The sequence below is a fragment of the Numenius arquata genome, chromosome 3 (assembly GCF_964106895.1).
Source record: "Numenius arquata chromosome 3, bNumArq3.hap1.1, whole genome shotgun sequence".
In the NCBI taxonomy this organism is placed as follows: domain Eukaryota; kingdom Metazoa; phylum Chordata; class Aves; order Charadriiformes; family Scolopacidae; genus Numenius; species Numenius arquata.
In genome coordinates this window covers 47,252,263-47,267,979 of record NC_133578.1, presented here as the reverse complement: position 1 = coordinate 47,267,979, position 15,717 = coordinate 47,252,263, and the positions used below count along the sequence as shown (strand labels likewise).

Genomic DNA, 15,717 nt, shown 5'->3' with positions numbered 1-15,717 from the left:
TATGATTACGGAGGAGAGGTGAAATCATTTTATCTCCCCCAGGCCGCGGACATCTGGCAGCCCGTCCCGCCCGCCGAGGCTGCCGGGCACCCGCTGCCATTGAAACACAGCGGAGGCTGGGGGGGCGCGGCAGGGACTGGTAGGGACCCCGCTGCCCCCGGGGCGAAGCCGGCGAGCGGCGGGGGCCGCTCCCGAGGGAAACCCCCCCCTCCCTCTCCGCGGCTGCGGGCGGAGGCAGCGCGGCCCCACGCAGCGCCCGGCGCAGCCGCGCTCGGCGGGAATCCAGTCCGGGTTTTGGTGCCGGGGACCGGCGGCGGCGAGGAAGGGCGAGCGGGAGCGGACCCCGACAGGGTCCGGCAGGCCGGAGGAGGAGGAGGGCGGCGGCGGGAGCAGGTGGGCGAGCGGCGGGGCGGCCTCGCCCGCGGCCCCCATGGCCGCGACGCGGCCGCCGCACACACCCACCGCCGCCCGCCGGTGAGCGCCGCCGCCGCCCCTGGGGCTCGGCGCTGCCCGCAGCCGGGGCTGAGCGCGGCGGGAGGCGGGCCGGGCCGGGCCGGGCGGGCGGAGGCACCATGCAGGCGCGGCGCTTGGCCAAGCGCTCCAGCATGGGTAGCCGGCGGCTGAGCGCGGGGCCGGCGGCGGCGCAGGCGGAGGGGGTCCGGCCCCCCAAGCCCGAAAGCGCCTGGAGGCCGCCCCGGCGGGAGGGCTCCGCCGCGGCGCTGGAGGAGGAGGACGAAGACGAGGACGTGGTGGTGGAGGTGGAGGAAGAAGAGGAGGAGGAGGAGGGCGGCCTGGGGAGCCCCCCCCCGGCGCTCACCGGCCACGGAAAGGGCCCCCTCCGGGGGAGCCTGAAGGTGCGTCCCGGGAGGGCGAGGGCAGGAGCGGGGCGGCGGTGGCAGCCGCCCGGCCCGGTGCCGGTGGAGGGGCCCGGGCGGGGGTTGCTGGGGCGGGGCGGGCCGGGCCGGCCGGTGCCCCGGGCCGGGCCGGGGGAGCGGTAGGGGGCGGCCGCCGTGCTCCGCCCCGGCCGGGCGGCCTGCGGCTGGCGGCGGAGCGGCCTCCGGGGCTCCGGGGGAGGGAGGGCAGGGGCGGCCGGGCCCGCGCTCAACAAGTCCCGGAGGAAGCGGGTGCCCGCTGCGGCCCCCCGGGGACGGAGGCGGCGGGCGGGCTGCGGGGGCGGCCGGTGCGGGGTGAAAGGGGGGCGGGCGGGGAGAGCCGCCGGTGCCTGAAGTAGTTTGAGCGGGGAGAATAAAGACTTTCCTGGGTAAAGCAGCGCTGCGGGGCGGGCGGGGGGTCGTTCAGCCCGGCTGTAGTTTGCGGAGAGGCTGTTACCGGTCCGGAGTCGCTCCTGCGGGCGTGGGCGGGTGAGAAGGTGGCGGGGGGAGGCGGCGGGGGGACGGAGACCGGCGGGGGCGAGCGGTGAAGAGTTCCTGAAGGGAGCAGCGAGCGCGGCGGGGCTCGGCTCAGACCCCGCGGGAGAGCCCTCGGGCAGGCCCCTGGGTTGGGGGTGTTTCGGGGCGACCCCCTGAACGCTTGCAGGCTGAAAGCCCCGCCGACTTAACGCTTAATTATTTTATCGTGAGGGGTTTTCTGTAATTCTCTTATTCTTGGGATGACCCAGACAGTAGGGTTAAGTCTGTGTGTAGGTCTGTGGAGGATTCGTGTCATAGGTGTGCACTGGTTATGGAAAATAAATGTGTATGGCAGTTTGAGAAGGGTATCCATTCGGGTTGATTTTTTTAAATATATGTTTTAAAAAATTTAGATAGTGATTCTTACTTAACAGGGCTTGGCCTAGTAGTAGTGCCCTGTCACCATTGGAGTCTTCCCTGTATCCACAGAAGACAAGGAAAAAAAAAAAAAGGAAATGAAACCAAACCAAAATAACAAAAAAGAAAATCTCCAAAGGGAAGCAGCAGCAATTCGGGTTATCCCCTGTTGGATCAGAGCAAGTTTGACAGAACAGTGACAGGATAAATCTGACCTGCTTGGGTCATTGGACCCTGTCCGTGTAGCGCTTCAGTGAGTCCATCAAAGGCCACGAGATGTGGTGGTTATGGTCTGGGTGGGTCAGACTGTCTGTGCTACTGAGGCTGGGACAACTTGGTTGCTGTAAAACCTTTTGACATTTGACTGGTAGCCTAAGGATGAAAGGCACCATAACGGGCCTCTGGTCTCATCGGTCTCCCCATCACACCAAAACTCCCAGCAGTAGGGGAGGCTTAGAGAAACTTCCCCTGTGCACCTAATAGGAAAAAAGTGTGAAATTCTCAAATCATAGAATCGTAGAATGGTTAGAGTTGGAAGGGACCTTAAAGATCATCCAGTTCCAACCCACCTGCCATGGGCAGGGACACCTCCACCAGACCAGGTTGCCCCATCCAGCCTGGCCTTGAACACTTCCAGGGATGGGGCATCCACAACTTCCCTGGGCAACCTGTTCCGGTGCCTCACCACCCTCACAGGAAAGAATTTCTTTCAGGTATCTAATCTAAATCTCCCCTCTTCCAATTTAAAACCATTACCCCTTGTCCTGTCACTACACTTCCTGACAAAGAGTCCCTCTCCGGCTCTCCTGTAGGCTCCCTTCAGATATTGGAAATGGAGCACAACAATCTGAAATATTAATTGGATTACATAGGTCTAATCTGTATATAACAGGGGTTATCAGAGTGTCCTGTTCTCTTTGTCAGCCCTCAGCACTCTTTGGAGTAGCAGGTCTGTTAATAGAAGTAAAGGTTGCTGGTATTTCTGCCTTGCGCTTAAAATTATAGGTGCGTATCAGAATGTCATGCTTGCATGTATTTACTTCCCTGCAGAGTAAATCTGCCTCGTAGATGAGATGAGGGGAGTGCTGTGTATTAGGCTGCTTTTAGTGTGTGTAATAAACTCTCAAGTCATCTTTGGTAACCAGGTGCAGGCATTTACTCTCTTGGGAAGAGTATTTCTAACCATCATGACCTGCTCAGATTTTGCTTTCGCTATTTATACTTTTGGATACTGTAAACTAAAAAAACTCTTATAATTTAATATTTTAAAGAAATCAAAATTTCTTTAAAATTTTAGTCTTTAGTTTCTGTGTATTTCTTTAGGGATTGTCAGTGTAGGAGTACATAAAGCTTAATCTAAGGGTTCTCCCAAGTAATTTTAAAGCAACAGATTAAACAGGAGAGAATTGGGCATAAAATGAATGCAGAGGTCCAACTGCAACACCGCGGGAGGGCAATAGGGCTGGCATGATGTGGCTGTGGTTTGTCAAACGGGGTTCCTGCCAAGCGGAGAACTGGCATGGGGTCAGCAGCGTTTGACTCCCGGACCTGACCTTCTGAGTTAAGGTCCAGGAGCAAAGGGAATCAAAGGGGTGTCCACTGCTGAGAGAGGGCATAAATCTCTGCAGTGTCCAATGCCCTTCAGAACAAGGGAAGTTCTGAAGAGCTTCAGAATTTAATCAGACTTGAAAGCAAAGTGGTCTGGGTGCTGGTTTTGCAGTATATTCTATCGAGATGAAGCAGTTAAAAAGCAGCACGCAGTGTTCTGGGCTGTAGATAGAGGTGATGCACAGGAACGCTTGATGTCAGTGCCCTTGGGTGGAATGGCATTTTAAAGCTAGAGGTTTCATGGGCTCTTCACAAAGTCACTTCCGTGGAGCGCCTGTAGTACGTGGATGAATGCATCATAGGGTCTGCAATGGAATTAATATTTTTTAAAAGTGCCTGAGAATTTGTTCCACTAGCCAAGATGAAAAAAGTACCTGCACCATCGGGTCCTACAGCTGCGTTGTCTCCATCAGAACAAAGTGTGCTGTGTGGTTGCACCACTGGTGGTCCGTTTCTGACCCTCGCTCTTAACTGTAGGGGTAGAGAGACAGGAAGAAGTACGTTATAAAGACAAATTGTATTTCTCCAATTTCTAAATTCTTGGAAGGGGAGAACAGGTATGACAAAAACACAAAAGAGAGTGAGAGAGACTGTTGGTCCTGGGGAAGATACAAAATTTGCTTCTTTTTATTGCTATGTAGGTGGCCAAGTGGAGGGCACTGGAAAACACTTTTCTTGCTCTCTTTTCCCTCTGCTATTAGGACGTGGTGCTGGAAGAGGCATGTGTGTGCTGTGTGTAGCTGGTGGGTAATGGCAGGATAGTCAGAGAGACTTTGAGGGCCTGTAAAGCCTTGTTGAGAAGTGCTGGTATTCTTATTTTGTCAGAACTCATTCATTTGTCTGTATAGGAAAACAAATAACACAAATGTGCTGATTATACAGACTCATTTTGCGTGTGAAACTCTTTCTGTGCAACCCATACTTGCTGCTTTGGTTGCATCTAGATTTCCAGCCATTTGAAATTACATGAAAAAGAATAAATAGTGTAATTACCGGTACTTTTGTCTTGAAGTACGGATTAATTTGCAGTCCTGTTTATTTCACCTTTTGTGCGAAGCTTGGTTCAGGTACCACAAGCGGCCACATTGGTACCAGGCTGGGGTTAATTCACTTGGTTGAAACCCCTCTTTCTGGTGATATGAAGAGAAGGTTATGAAATAGGGTCCCTCAGCAGTCTGCAATGCTGAGTTTGTCTGGTACTTGTTCAGCAAGGCCCACTGCAAGTCGCAGAGCCACGCTAATTTGCCCGTGAACCACTAGAGAGCTATGATTGAGGATTTGGGCTGCTAATGAACACGGGCTTGTGATAACTTGCCAACGTGCTGGAACGTTTTTTCTACTTTTTTTCTACTGCTATAAATAGTAAAGGGGTTAGTGCTTTCTTCCGTTTAGCCCAGTTGAGCTGCCACTTGGTCTCCAGCCTGTTTTCTGTCCCTATCCCCAGACTCAGAGTATGGATACAGTCCTGTAGTGACAGGACAAGGGGTAATGGTTTTAAATTGGAAGAGGGGAGATTGAGATTAGATATTGGGAAGAAATTCTTTCCTGTGAGGGTGGTGAGACACTGGAACAGGTTGCCCAGGGAAGTTGTGGATGCCCCATCCCTGGAAGTGTTCAAGGCCAGGCTGGATGGGGCTTTGAGCATCCTGGTCTGGTGGGAGGTGTCCCTGCTCATGGCAGGTGGGTTGGAACTGGATGATCTTTAAGGTCCCTTCCAACTCTAACCATTCTGTGATTCTATGATTTCTAATCCCGCTGAGTGTGGGGGCTGCTCCTGTTCCTCAAGGGTTAAGTTTCTGTGGTCTCTGCCCTTTACTTTACCATAAGCACCCGTGAAATTATCCATTCCAGATACTGGTTTGTGTGTGAGCGCTTCCTGGTAGTTCAGAAGGATGAATTTCCCGCAAATAGATTTGTTCGTTCAACTATGCAGCTCCCAAAATCATAAGAAATGAGCAGATGAAGAGTCTGAAAACTTAAGACCCAGAGAGCTGTGCTGAGACACTAGAGGAATATGAAAGCCCAAGCTGCCTAAGAAAGATTTCAGCTTCCTGCCCACTGGGCTCGATTTTGCCCACCTTGCGAAGGGGAATTTGCAGCAAATACAAAGTGCAGAGCACATGCAAGCCTGTGCTAAAGGCTGTGGAGCAGGGATGGCAGATATTGGTAGGAGCCTAGGTTAATCCAGGAAAAAGTATGCTTTTGGACACGATGGAGTGGAGTTTTTTTTTGGTTGGTTGTAGTTTTTTTTGTTTTGTTTCGTGGTTGTTTTTTGGTTGTTGTAGACAACAATATAGAGACATCTGGGTGATATATGGGATGTAGAAGACTGTTACGAGTTTCTCTGGAAGAAATCAGTTGCCTGTTACTTACGTGTGTTGTTTGGCTGGGTTGAATTCTCTCTCTGCTCCTTCATTCTTTTTAAAGTTGGGTGTGAATTCATTGTCTTCTGTTAAATTAAACTTTCAGCTTTACTATTTCAGTGGATTATAGGTTTACCTTGGGCAAAACAAATTTATTTTTTGCTTGATTAGCAGAGTGCTATTTAACTTAGCTTCCATATGTGCATGCAAGTATATTTTAACAGGCAATTTGCAAAATGCAAACTTCAAATACCAGATTCACTTAGTGGCGGAGAGATCTCAAAGACACATTAGAAACTTGCACACTAACTGAAGAGTACACTGAAATGTTCCCTCTCAGATTAATAATGGTAAAGATATTTTTATAAATACTAATAGTTATTATAACACCAGAACTTTCCATTATATTCGAGAAGTCGTGGCAATCTGGTGAAGTTCCTGCTGACTGGAAAAGGGGAAACAGAACCCCCATCTTCAAAAAGGGAAAACCGGAAGACCCAGGGAACTACAGGCCAGTCAGCCTCACTTCTGTGCCCAGCAAGATCATGGAGCAGATCCTCCTGCAATCTCTGCTAAGGCACATGGAAAATAAGGAGGTGATTGGTGACAGCCAACATGGTTTCACCAAGGGCAAGTCATGCCTGACAAATTTGGTGGCCTTTTACGATATTGCCACAGGCTTGGTGGACAAGGGCAGAGCAACAGATGTCATCTACCTGGACTTATGCAAAGTGTTTGACACTGTCCCGCACGACATCCTGATCTCTAAATTGGAAACTCATGGATTTGATGGATGGCCCAGTGGATAAGGAACTGGCTGGATGGCTGCACTCAAAGGGTCGTGGTCAACAGCTCGGTGTCCGGGTGGCGGCCAGTGAGGAGTGGTGTTCCTCAGGGGTCAGTACTGGGACCAGTGCTGTTCAACATCTTTGTCGGAGACACGGACAGTGGGATAGAGTGCACCCTCAGCAAGTTTGCCGATGACACCAAGCTCGGTGGCATGGTTGACATGCTGGAGGGAAGGGATGCCATCCAGAGGGACCTGGACAGGCTTGAGAGGTGGGCCTGTGCAAGCTTCATGAAGTTCAACCAGGCCAAGTGCAGGGTCCTGCACCTGGGACGTGGCAATCCCAGGCACAAATACAGGCTGGGCAGAGAATGGCTGGAGAGCAGCTCTGAGGAGAAGGACTTGGGAGCGCTTGTGGATGAGAAGCTCAACATGAGCCAGCAATGCTCGCTGGCAGCCCAGAAAGCCAACCGCATCCTGGGCTGCATCAAGAGAAGTGTGGCCAGCAGGTCATGGGAGGTGATTCTGCCCCTCTACTCTGCGCTCGTGAGACCCCACCTGGAGTACTGTGTCCAGCTCTGGAGTCCTCAACACAGGAAGGACATGGACCTGCTGAAACGGGTCCAGCGGAGGGCCACGAAAATGATCAGGGGGATGGAACGCCTCTCGTATGAAGACAGGCTGAGAGAGCTGGGGTTGTTCAGCCTGGAGAAGAGAAGGCTCCGGGGAGACCTCATAGCAGCCTTGCAGTACCTGAAGCGGGACTACAGGAGAGATGGGGAGGGACTCTTGATCAGTGGAGCAATAGGACGAGGGGGAATGGTTTTAAAATGAAAGAGGGGAGATTTAGATTAGATATTGGGAAGAAATTCTTTCCTGTGAGGGTGGTGAGAGCCTGGAACAGGTTGCCCAGGGAAGTTGTGGCTGCCCCATCCCTGGAAGTGTTCAAGGCCAGGCTGGATGGGTCTTTGAGCAACCTGGTCTGGTGGAGGTGTCCCTGCCCATGGCAGGTGGGTTGGAACTGGATGATCTTTAAGGTCCCTTCTAACTCTAACCATTCTGTGATTCTATAACTCGTGTTCTGATGTTGGAGTTAGATCCTTTTAGGCTAGGCTGTGTAGGAACGCAGAACAAGCTCTACCCTTTTCTGTGAAGTTGAAGAGCAACAGAGGAGATAACAAATGGATGCTGGTGGACTGTGGAGAGCAACTGAAGCGTGAGGCAAGAGAGGCAGATTAACACCAGCAGCTTAACCATATTTTTGTAAGTAGATTAACTTTATTCGTTTTTAAATTTCAAACTTCATTCAGTTTGTTATAGTCCTTGAGTGAAAACCTGGCTGGTGAAGTGTGGTGCATGACTAGATTTAGGATTTTTAATTCCATATCAAAAATGTTAAAGAAAGTTTATACAGAGTATGGATTAATGGAGGCAGAGCTGAGGGAGATAAGACTGCAAGATATGCAGGTGGTGTTTTTTGGTTTTTTGCCTCTACCCTCCCATATTACAGAATGAATGGGAATAATTTGCAGAGGATTTTTGATATAATTCTTTTGTTGTTGTTTGTTGGACACAGACCAAGCATAACCGCTTTGTCCTTATAAGGAATTGTATTAGGAAACTGCAACTATTTGAGAATAAAGAGGTACGGTGGAGCCACTGATAGTTTTGATCCTTATTTGCTAGGCTGCTTTCAGGTATGCCGTGTGTACCATAGGCATGTGCTGCTCAGTCTTTATCACAGAATAGTTGAGGTTGAAAGGGACCTCTGGAGGTCATTTGGTCCACCCCCTCCTGCTCAGGCAGGGACATCTGGAGCTGGTTGCCCAGGACCGTGTCTAGGTGGCTTTTGAATATCTGCAAGGAAAGAGACTCCACAACCTCCCTGGGCAACCAGTGCCAGTGCTTGGTCAAGTCCTACTCTGTGTTTTCCTAACCTGCTAGATTAGAAATTGTAGTGATATGAAAGCACCAGAGAGACCTTAGCAGACTGTGGCATCTGTGCCTCAATCTGTGCCACTTGGCCATCTTGAAGATGGGAGCCTTGACACTTGGGCAGTAGGGAGCATGCTGGTTCTGGCTGGTGTCTGCTCTGGAAATACTGCTGTGGATAGAGCAAGGAGGCTTTTTTATACTTTTTTTTTTTTTTCTCCTCAGAATGAGAGTGCCCATTGGCTTTGTAATACTTTCAAGTGATTTATTGAATTACTTATTTCTAAAAATAGCGAGCAGCTTGACTATTCTGCTGCTTGAGGCCAGCCCAAAGACTGCAGAAGGACGGGTAGACTAAGAGAGAAACTCTTATTAGGGTTTGTGTTTATTTGCGAAAATTGAACAGGAAATATAAAGTGAATAAAAAGAGCAAGTGCTGGCTCCTATTGTGATCAGCTTCAATTTCACGGACTTGTGTTGATGTTTTTCAGCGTAGCGTGTGGCTGAACAGAGCGCGTAGGAATCGAATGTTATCGCTGCCGTTGAACAATCTGTGATGGGATCACTTTCATCACTCTGGCACTTTGCCAGACTTCCCAATCCCAAATGATGACTGCCATGACATTTGTCTCATTGTATTAAAAGTACACCCGTGGGTGGTATTTGTTGTTTGACAACAAAACTAATGAAGACAGGAAACTGTCTGTTTGAACTTTGGATAAAAATACAGATCTTTTTATTGGTGTTTTTGCAAAATATAAATAGTCAAATTTCCATAAAATCCTGGCCCAGCTGACGTTGATGGAAAAGTCCTGCTAGTTTAAGCAGATTTGGGATTTTAACCCAATTATGTGACCACAAGGGTGAATTCATTAGTCTCCTAAAACCTTTCCACAACGGTCCTGATAATTTTTAAGTATTGCTTCAGACTGTAGAAGACCGTTATGATCACAGGATGCAGAATCAGAGGGAAGGTAAAATGCCTCAATGATTAGATACCGAAGTGTGAAATTATATAGCTCATTGTTTTGACATCTTTAATGTATTTTTTTTTTAACGTAGCGGAGAAAAGGTTACTTGAACTTTAGCTAGGCAGCGCAGTTATGATGGGCAGCCATGAGACTGGATAGCTACTTAAATATTTTTTTTCTGCTTCAGCAGATAAAGTGGCTAATGCCTGCATCATACTGACATAGAGAATAAATTGTACAATAACCTTCTGTAAATTGGACTTTGTAAAGTTGGCAAGCTAAACATTTGAGCCAACCTGATCTTTTATGTATACATGCATATCCCTTTGAAATGGTGGAAAGACCTCTCTTTGGATCAAAAATGCTTTTGACCTCTTATTTTTCAACAAGTCTCTTTTTTTAATGTAACTGTGACAAATGTAAATACTGCCAAAGGAAAAACAATCTGATTTTTCTACTTTGAAATACTTCTAAACAGAACACTGTTATGCGGTTCTTGCTGCTCTTAGGTCTAGGTTAGTGGTGCTTTCTCTGTAGCTTGTGGTTCATAAGGCCACGGAAAGTGGTCATCATCTGGCTTACAGAGCTATATGGAAATAGCAGAAAAAATTAATTAAGGGTGAACTAGTGGTTGCTAAGGATTTACAGTGATATTTTGGTTCAACATGCGTGGCCACCACTGTTCTAGACAATTGTTCTTACTTTCTTACAGCAGGAGAGAAGTGGTTGTTCTTGCAGGTCTTGCTTCTCTTCATGCTGGTAGGTCCCTGTGCCTTCACAGCACAGCATGCATTGTGTCTGGGCACGGGGTAAAACCAGATGGTGTTTGTGGGGCCACGGTGAGATGATTTAATGTTTCATCGGTTTCAAAATGGATGAAAGCATTCCCATCTCCTTCCTTCCTCCAGCTCCCAACCATGCACCTTGGGCTTGCTCCAGAATTCATTATGTGCTTTTGTGGGCTACTGAAACTACGGGAAACACGTGTAGCAGAGAGTCTGTAGACTCTGTAACTTCAGTAAGTTAAGGTGACTCGGGGAAGGGCTTGTCAAGCATCTTGATAGTGCAGAGGAAAAGATATCACAGCTAGGGCATGAATAGGGAGGAAAAGGAAGGTGAGCAAGGGAGCAAGTCTTCTTCCTTTAGAGGACAGCATCCATTTGACTGGTTGGGCTGTCCTTGACTTTGGGCTTGATTGTTCTTCAGGTTCTTTGTGAAGGCTCTTCTCCCGTCTTTCGAGTGGTTTGATAGAGGGCTGGTTTCTGGAGTGGCTGAGGAACAGAAGGTCATGTTTGGCCTCTGCAGATTTCTCGTGGTGTTATTCCATTGCTTCCAGGGATAATGAGATATGTAACTCTGTGGTACCACTTCTCTGCGTAGTCAGACACAAAAATAAACTCATTTTTTGGCACCTCACCCACTCTGAACAGGAAGACTGCTACATGTTTTTATCTGGAGCTGAACATAGATTTGGGAGAATCTCTTAACTGGGGACAACGCTCCCTGCTTGTTCATCTCCTCTGAGGACCATGCATTTTACTTCCAGGGTTGAGATCAGTTAGCGGAGGTAAGGTTATGCGTTTAATTCTGATCTTGTAATAGCTCCTCCAGGCTCTCAGCTTCAGGGATCAGCACTGGCCCTTGAAGCTTTCATTTACAGTACCTGTTTCATTCAGAAGTTAAAACAGTTGGATAGATCTGTGAACTACCTTGGTTTAATTTAACTGAAATCTTACCATTTAAACAAAAAAAAAAAAAAAGAAGAGCAAAGTCTCTTTATTTGCAGGATGTTAAGGCAAATGGATTACCATACCCTTTTAAGTGATCTAGGATCTGCAGCATCTCATCTCGGCTGGCTGCTTCCAAAGTCAGACAATTGCTTCTGACCTTAGAAATCTCACACCTCTCTGTACCTTATTTGCAAGAGATCTTGAAAATAAAGCTAATCTGTTTTTCTTCTCAGTAGACATACTCAGCTACATATCTATCCAGACAGAGGAGGAGGGCTTTCAAATGCAGATGGGCTGACCAAGGGTTTCTTGCTGAGGACCAGTGAGGCAGCCTTTCCAAAATCTTCCAGTAACTGTGGGGAGTTCCCCATTGCCTCTTGTATGGTCTGATTTTTGGGAGCTCTGCTTGCTCCCTCCTGAATGAGATGATAGAAGTGGTGGTATTTCTCCCTTCTGCTTTGAACAGCTGCCATCCTTACTGATCTCAAACCACCAGCAAATGAAAAGAGAAACAAGTGGAGCTTCTCATGTGTTTCCAGAAGTGGTCTTGAAATAGTTGAAATTAAAGATATATTATTTGTACATGAAATTTGGGAAATACAGGCCAGATTGATATTTCTGTCCGTAAGACAGTCCATACATGAGGCTGTATTCAGCTACTTAAAACTTAAGCTGTTGTGTACAACTTCTTAATGTAGACAGAATCAAAATTAGGGGCAGCAAAGACAGTTGATGCTTCCCCACTGGCTTCTAGGACCTTCTTTGCATCTCTTACAAGTAGGAAAAATGACCATTTCGGAGAAGACAGATGTTCGTAGGCTTACCATAGAAAATAGCCTGATGTGCAGTTTCAGAGCTTCAGCCAGTGGGTAAGAACACCTGATTTGATGGTGCTCACTAATTACAGCTTGTAATTACAACCAGTAACGCAATAGAAATAAGAACAAAAAAGTTTGTTTGAACTTCCCCGCTACCCTGCATTAGCACACTCGTTTTTATCTCCAATTCCAGGTTTTTCAAACTTTCCCAAAGGTGCTCAGCAAGACCCAGGTCTGTTTTCGCCTTCTGTCCTTCAGTGCTCCTTGACCAGCCCAGGGCACACGTTTGCAGTCCCTCTCCTGTCCTGTGCGTGGCCACAGCTTGCCCTGGTGGCACGGGGCACTGCTCACGCTACTGTCGCCGCAGGAGAAGGTGAGGGGAACGCACTGCCTGGCAGGCACCCGTCCCGCTTGCACGGCCAGGCACGTATGTTGCTGCGAGAAAATGTGATAATTGGTTTAGTTCATTTTAAGCTTGCTGTTTGTGAAACCAGTAATTGGCAAGGCAATTATGGCTGCCTGTTCCTGGCCAGCCAAGTCCTTTTTAGCCTGGTGGATTACCCAAGCGCTCGATGATGAACGTGTTTAGCAAGATTGAAGTGGAGCAACAGGATTGCTAAATGAAAAATAAACCTTTTTTTTTTTTTTTTCCCCCCAACTGCGATCCTCCTCTTTCCTTCTGTTTAAGGCTTTCCAAGCTAGCTTCTTAATTTCTGGATGTTTAGAGGCAACGTGTTTCTCAGGAGCTTGTTTTGTTTAAGAAAAGGAAAACTAGGGCTGAAGGACCTCTGCTGGGATCCTTCCAGAGGTGCCGTGCCTGGGGGCTGTTGTCCGGTTGAACCTAGCTAGCCAGGTTCGCATGGTGGTGACTGCAAGGCGTCCACTTGCACGCACGGCACATCCAGAACACAGAGCATGGAGTTACTTCTTTGAGACTTAAACATTGCAAGCAAATTTCGAAGATGCACTCATTCAATAATTAGTATTAATTTATGGTAATGGTTACTAATTGGTGTCTGATTATCGTAGAAGTCATGTCATGTACTCTTCTGTAAGGAGCTTACTATGGCTGCATATGGGATGGGGAAGGAAGCTGCCATACTTCCGCATCTTCATCCCTTTGTTCATGTGGTGGAGAGAAAAAGGCTCAAATATTTCTGAATCATTTCCGCTTAGACCTGAAAATGGTGTATGGAAAGGGCCATGGGTTCCCAGTGTTCCTTGCTGTCACCCCCTGTAATCTTAGTAACACCTCTCTGCCCAGTTTTAATAACGTCTGTGCTTCTTGTGCCAGTCAGTGCAGTATTTCAGATGTCACAGATGGGCGATTGTTCTATTTGGGATACAACAGGCACCTAGATGGGTGCTGAATTTCAAATGTGGGAGTGGAAGTTTCTGTCATTCGTCTGGATAGATGGTATATAATTCAGAAACACCTTAGGCTGGTGGTGCTGGGGTACATGGTTTTTGTAGATGAATTATATTTAGCTGGATAAGCGCTGGCATACACGTGATGATGAAAGGGTAGAAGCTTCTTGCTGACTCTAGTTCTTGCTGCCTAATACCATATTGTGAGTCCAGGCAACATAAATGTTTAAATTTCTATTTTAATACCTAGAAAATACATTCTGCGGGTGGTTTTTGTATATTCAGTTAAATGGTGAAGATAGGGACTTTGTCCTAGTGTAGTTGAAATGATTACTGTATTACATCGATGCATACTACATATTGTATAGAACACTTAACAGTGACCTTAAAATGCATTCCGTATTGTTAGAGAGCAGCAGGTTACAAATGCTTAGAGTGATTAGATTGACATGGGTTACGTGTAACGAGCAACCACTGCTGAAGTGAGTAATTAAATGCAAAATATACTTGAAAATGTAATAATACATTGAAATTCAGGGCAGATTATTTCCAAGCATAATTACAAGAATCTGTCTTATCTCATTGCATTCCAATATGAATACAGATTTCTTGTGAAATGGAAATTCAATGCATTCTTTCCTTCCAGTGAGGATGCTGTTTTGAGATGGCAAAAATTAGAGCCTTTTTACATAAAAGACTCTGTTGTGGGAACTTGAACTGGAAATACTGTACGAAGTAGTACAAATAAACCAAAACATTTGTCCTTCCGGGGATTTAATTTAACTTTTTTTTACTTGCGTGATGATATCTTGGTAATAAGTTCAGTGTTTCTCATTGCTGCTTGTGAACTTTATTCCTGATTTCTTTCTTGTTCAGGAAAGTGGCTTATCCCTGTCCCGAGGGCATAGCCTAGCTGTTGAGGCTGTCCTGAAAAGTCTTGCAGTTATTGAGCTCTTGTTTTGGCTGAACTTTTAAAATATGTATCATGTTAAATATATACATTTCATTATTGTTTTCCTTTAATACACTAGGCTGAAATATCTTGATTCCTTATTTTGCCTCCCCCGTTGAGCTGCATATTTGTTCTGTAGTGGATCGAAAATGTTGCTAAAACCTCGTTTAAAAGAAAAAAAAATCCTTTGACTTTTGTTTTCTTACCAGATGGAAATTTTATTGGCAGTCCCTAACACTTAGCATGCTTATAGCTATTTCAGAAAACAGAAAGAGATGGTCACAAAGTCAGAATGAAAAAATTGTTTATAAAAACCAACAGAGTTACACGGCAGGTTGGCTGGTGCTAAACTGTCTTGAGGCTGTTGGTGTTTTTTTAGTTGGTGTTTAATCAAAAGCGTTTTTTGGTGGAATTAGACCAACTGATTACATAGTAAATCAGATGGAAATCAAAAATCCTCATCCTGAACCATGTCTTCTTTAACAGCTATATAGTGTTAATATTGCTCATAGGACATATTGTACATATTGTGGTTATGACTCACAATTAAACAATTCAGTTAAAATTATTTATCTGTTGATAATGCAAATTTATCCAGAATTGGAGCAGTGTGTTGGGTGACTGTTGTTGCTGTGGGTTTTTTTTTTGTATGTGTTTTTTAATTAGCGTGTTCCTCTCCCCCGACCCCGTCTCCTGCCTCCCCCCGGTATGGAAAGCAGCCAGTGTGGCTTGGGAGGGATCCTGTTGGTTTTGGAATGAAGTGACACTGAGGTTGAGTTCGGTTGTGGTGGCCTGCAGCTGAAGTAAAAGAAATACAGCTTCACGGGCTGAGGGAGAAAAGGAATTTTGTACAAAAATGGCATGGCATCAGGATTATTAAGGTGTTTTTTCAAGCAGCTCATTCCCAAAGCATATTCCCACTAGCATGGTTTTTATAGGGAGTTTTGGATGCAGTCAACTTTTGTGTGGATAGTTCCTTCCACCCTCATGAAAATATTTTTAGTTTTTTTTAGAGGTACTTCTGTTGCTGTTGTTGTAAAATGAGCTCTTTTATCTGTATGAACAAAACGTAATGGCAGAAAATAGGCCATAGTTGCAAGATTATTTAATTCACGCAGGTCTCTAGGATTCAAACTGTGCATGGAGGGGACTTTCTCAGACATCTTAGTCCTTCCAGAATCCCAGTAGACAACGTGAGGGGAAATAGGAGTTAGCTAGTGTCCCCCAGAAGGTCAGGGGAGCCTGCTGGGCTCTCACTGCCATCCAGCTGCCTGACAGCGTGACACAAGCCCTGCTCTGCTCAGCCTCTGTTTGCTGGTCTGCTTTTTGCAATCTGTGGCCAGATCTTCTTCAGCTGGAGTAAATTGGTGTAGCTTCTTTGAAGATCATAGAGTCATAGAATGGTTTAAGTTGGACAGGACC

The 15,717-nt window shown here is 46.9% G+C and overlaps 1 protein-coding gene across 2 annotated transcripts in view; it reads left to right on the top strand.

The window, feature by feature from the left end:
* Positions 1-572: 572 nt before the first annotated feature.
* The window catches only part of ZNF704 (zinc finger protein 704), a 100,308-nt gene continuing 85,163 nt past the window's right edge, over positions 573-15,717 (top strand). The window contains exon 1 of one of the 2 annotated variants that reach the window (XM_074145283.1): positions 573-854. In XM_074145283.1, coding sequence (XP_074001384.1) covers positions 573-854 — 282 coding nt within the window. Of the gene's footprint in view, positions 859-15,717 lie in introns of both variants that reach the window. The other variant, XM_074145284.1, reaches the window with a different exon arrangement.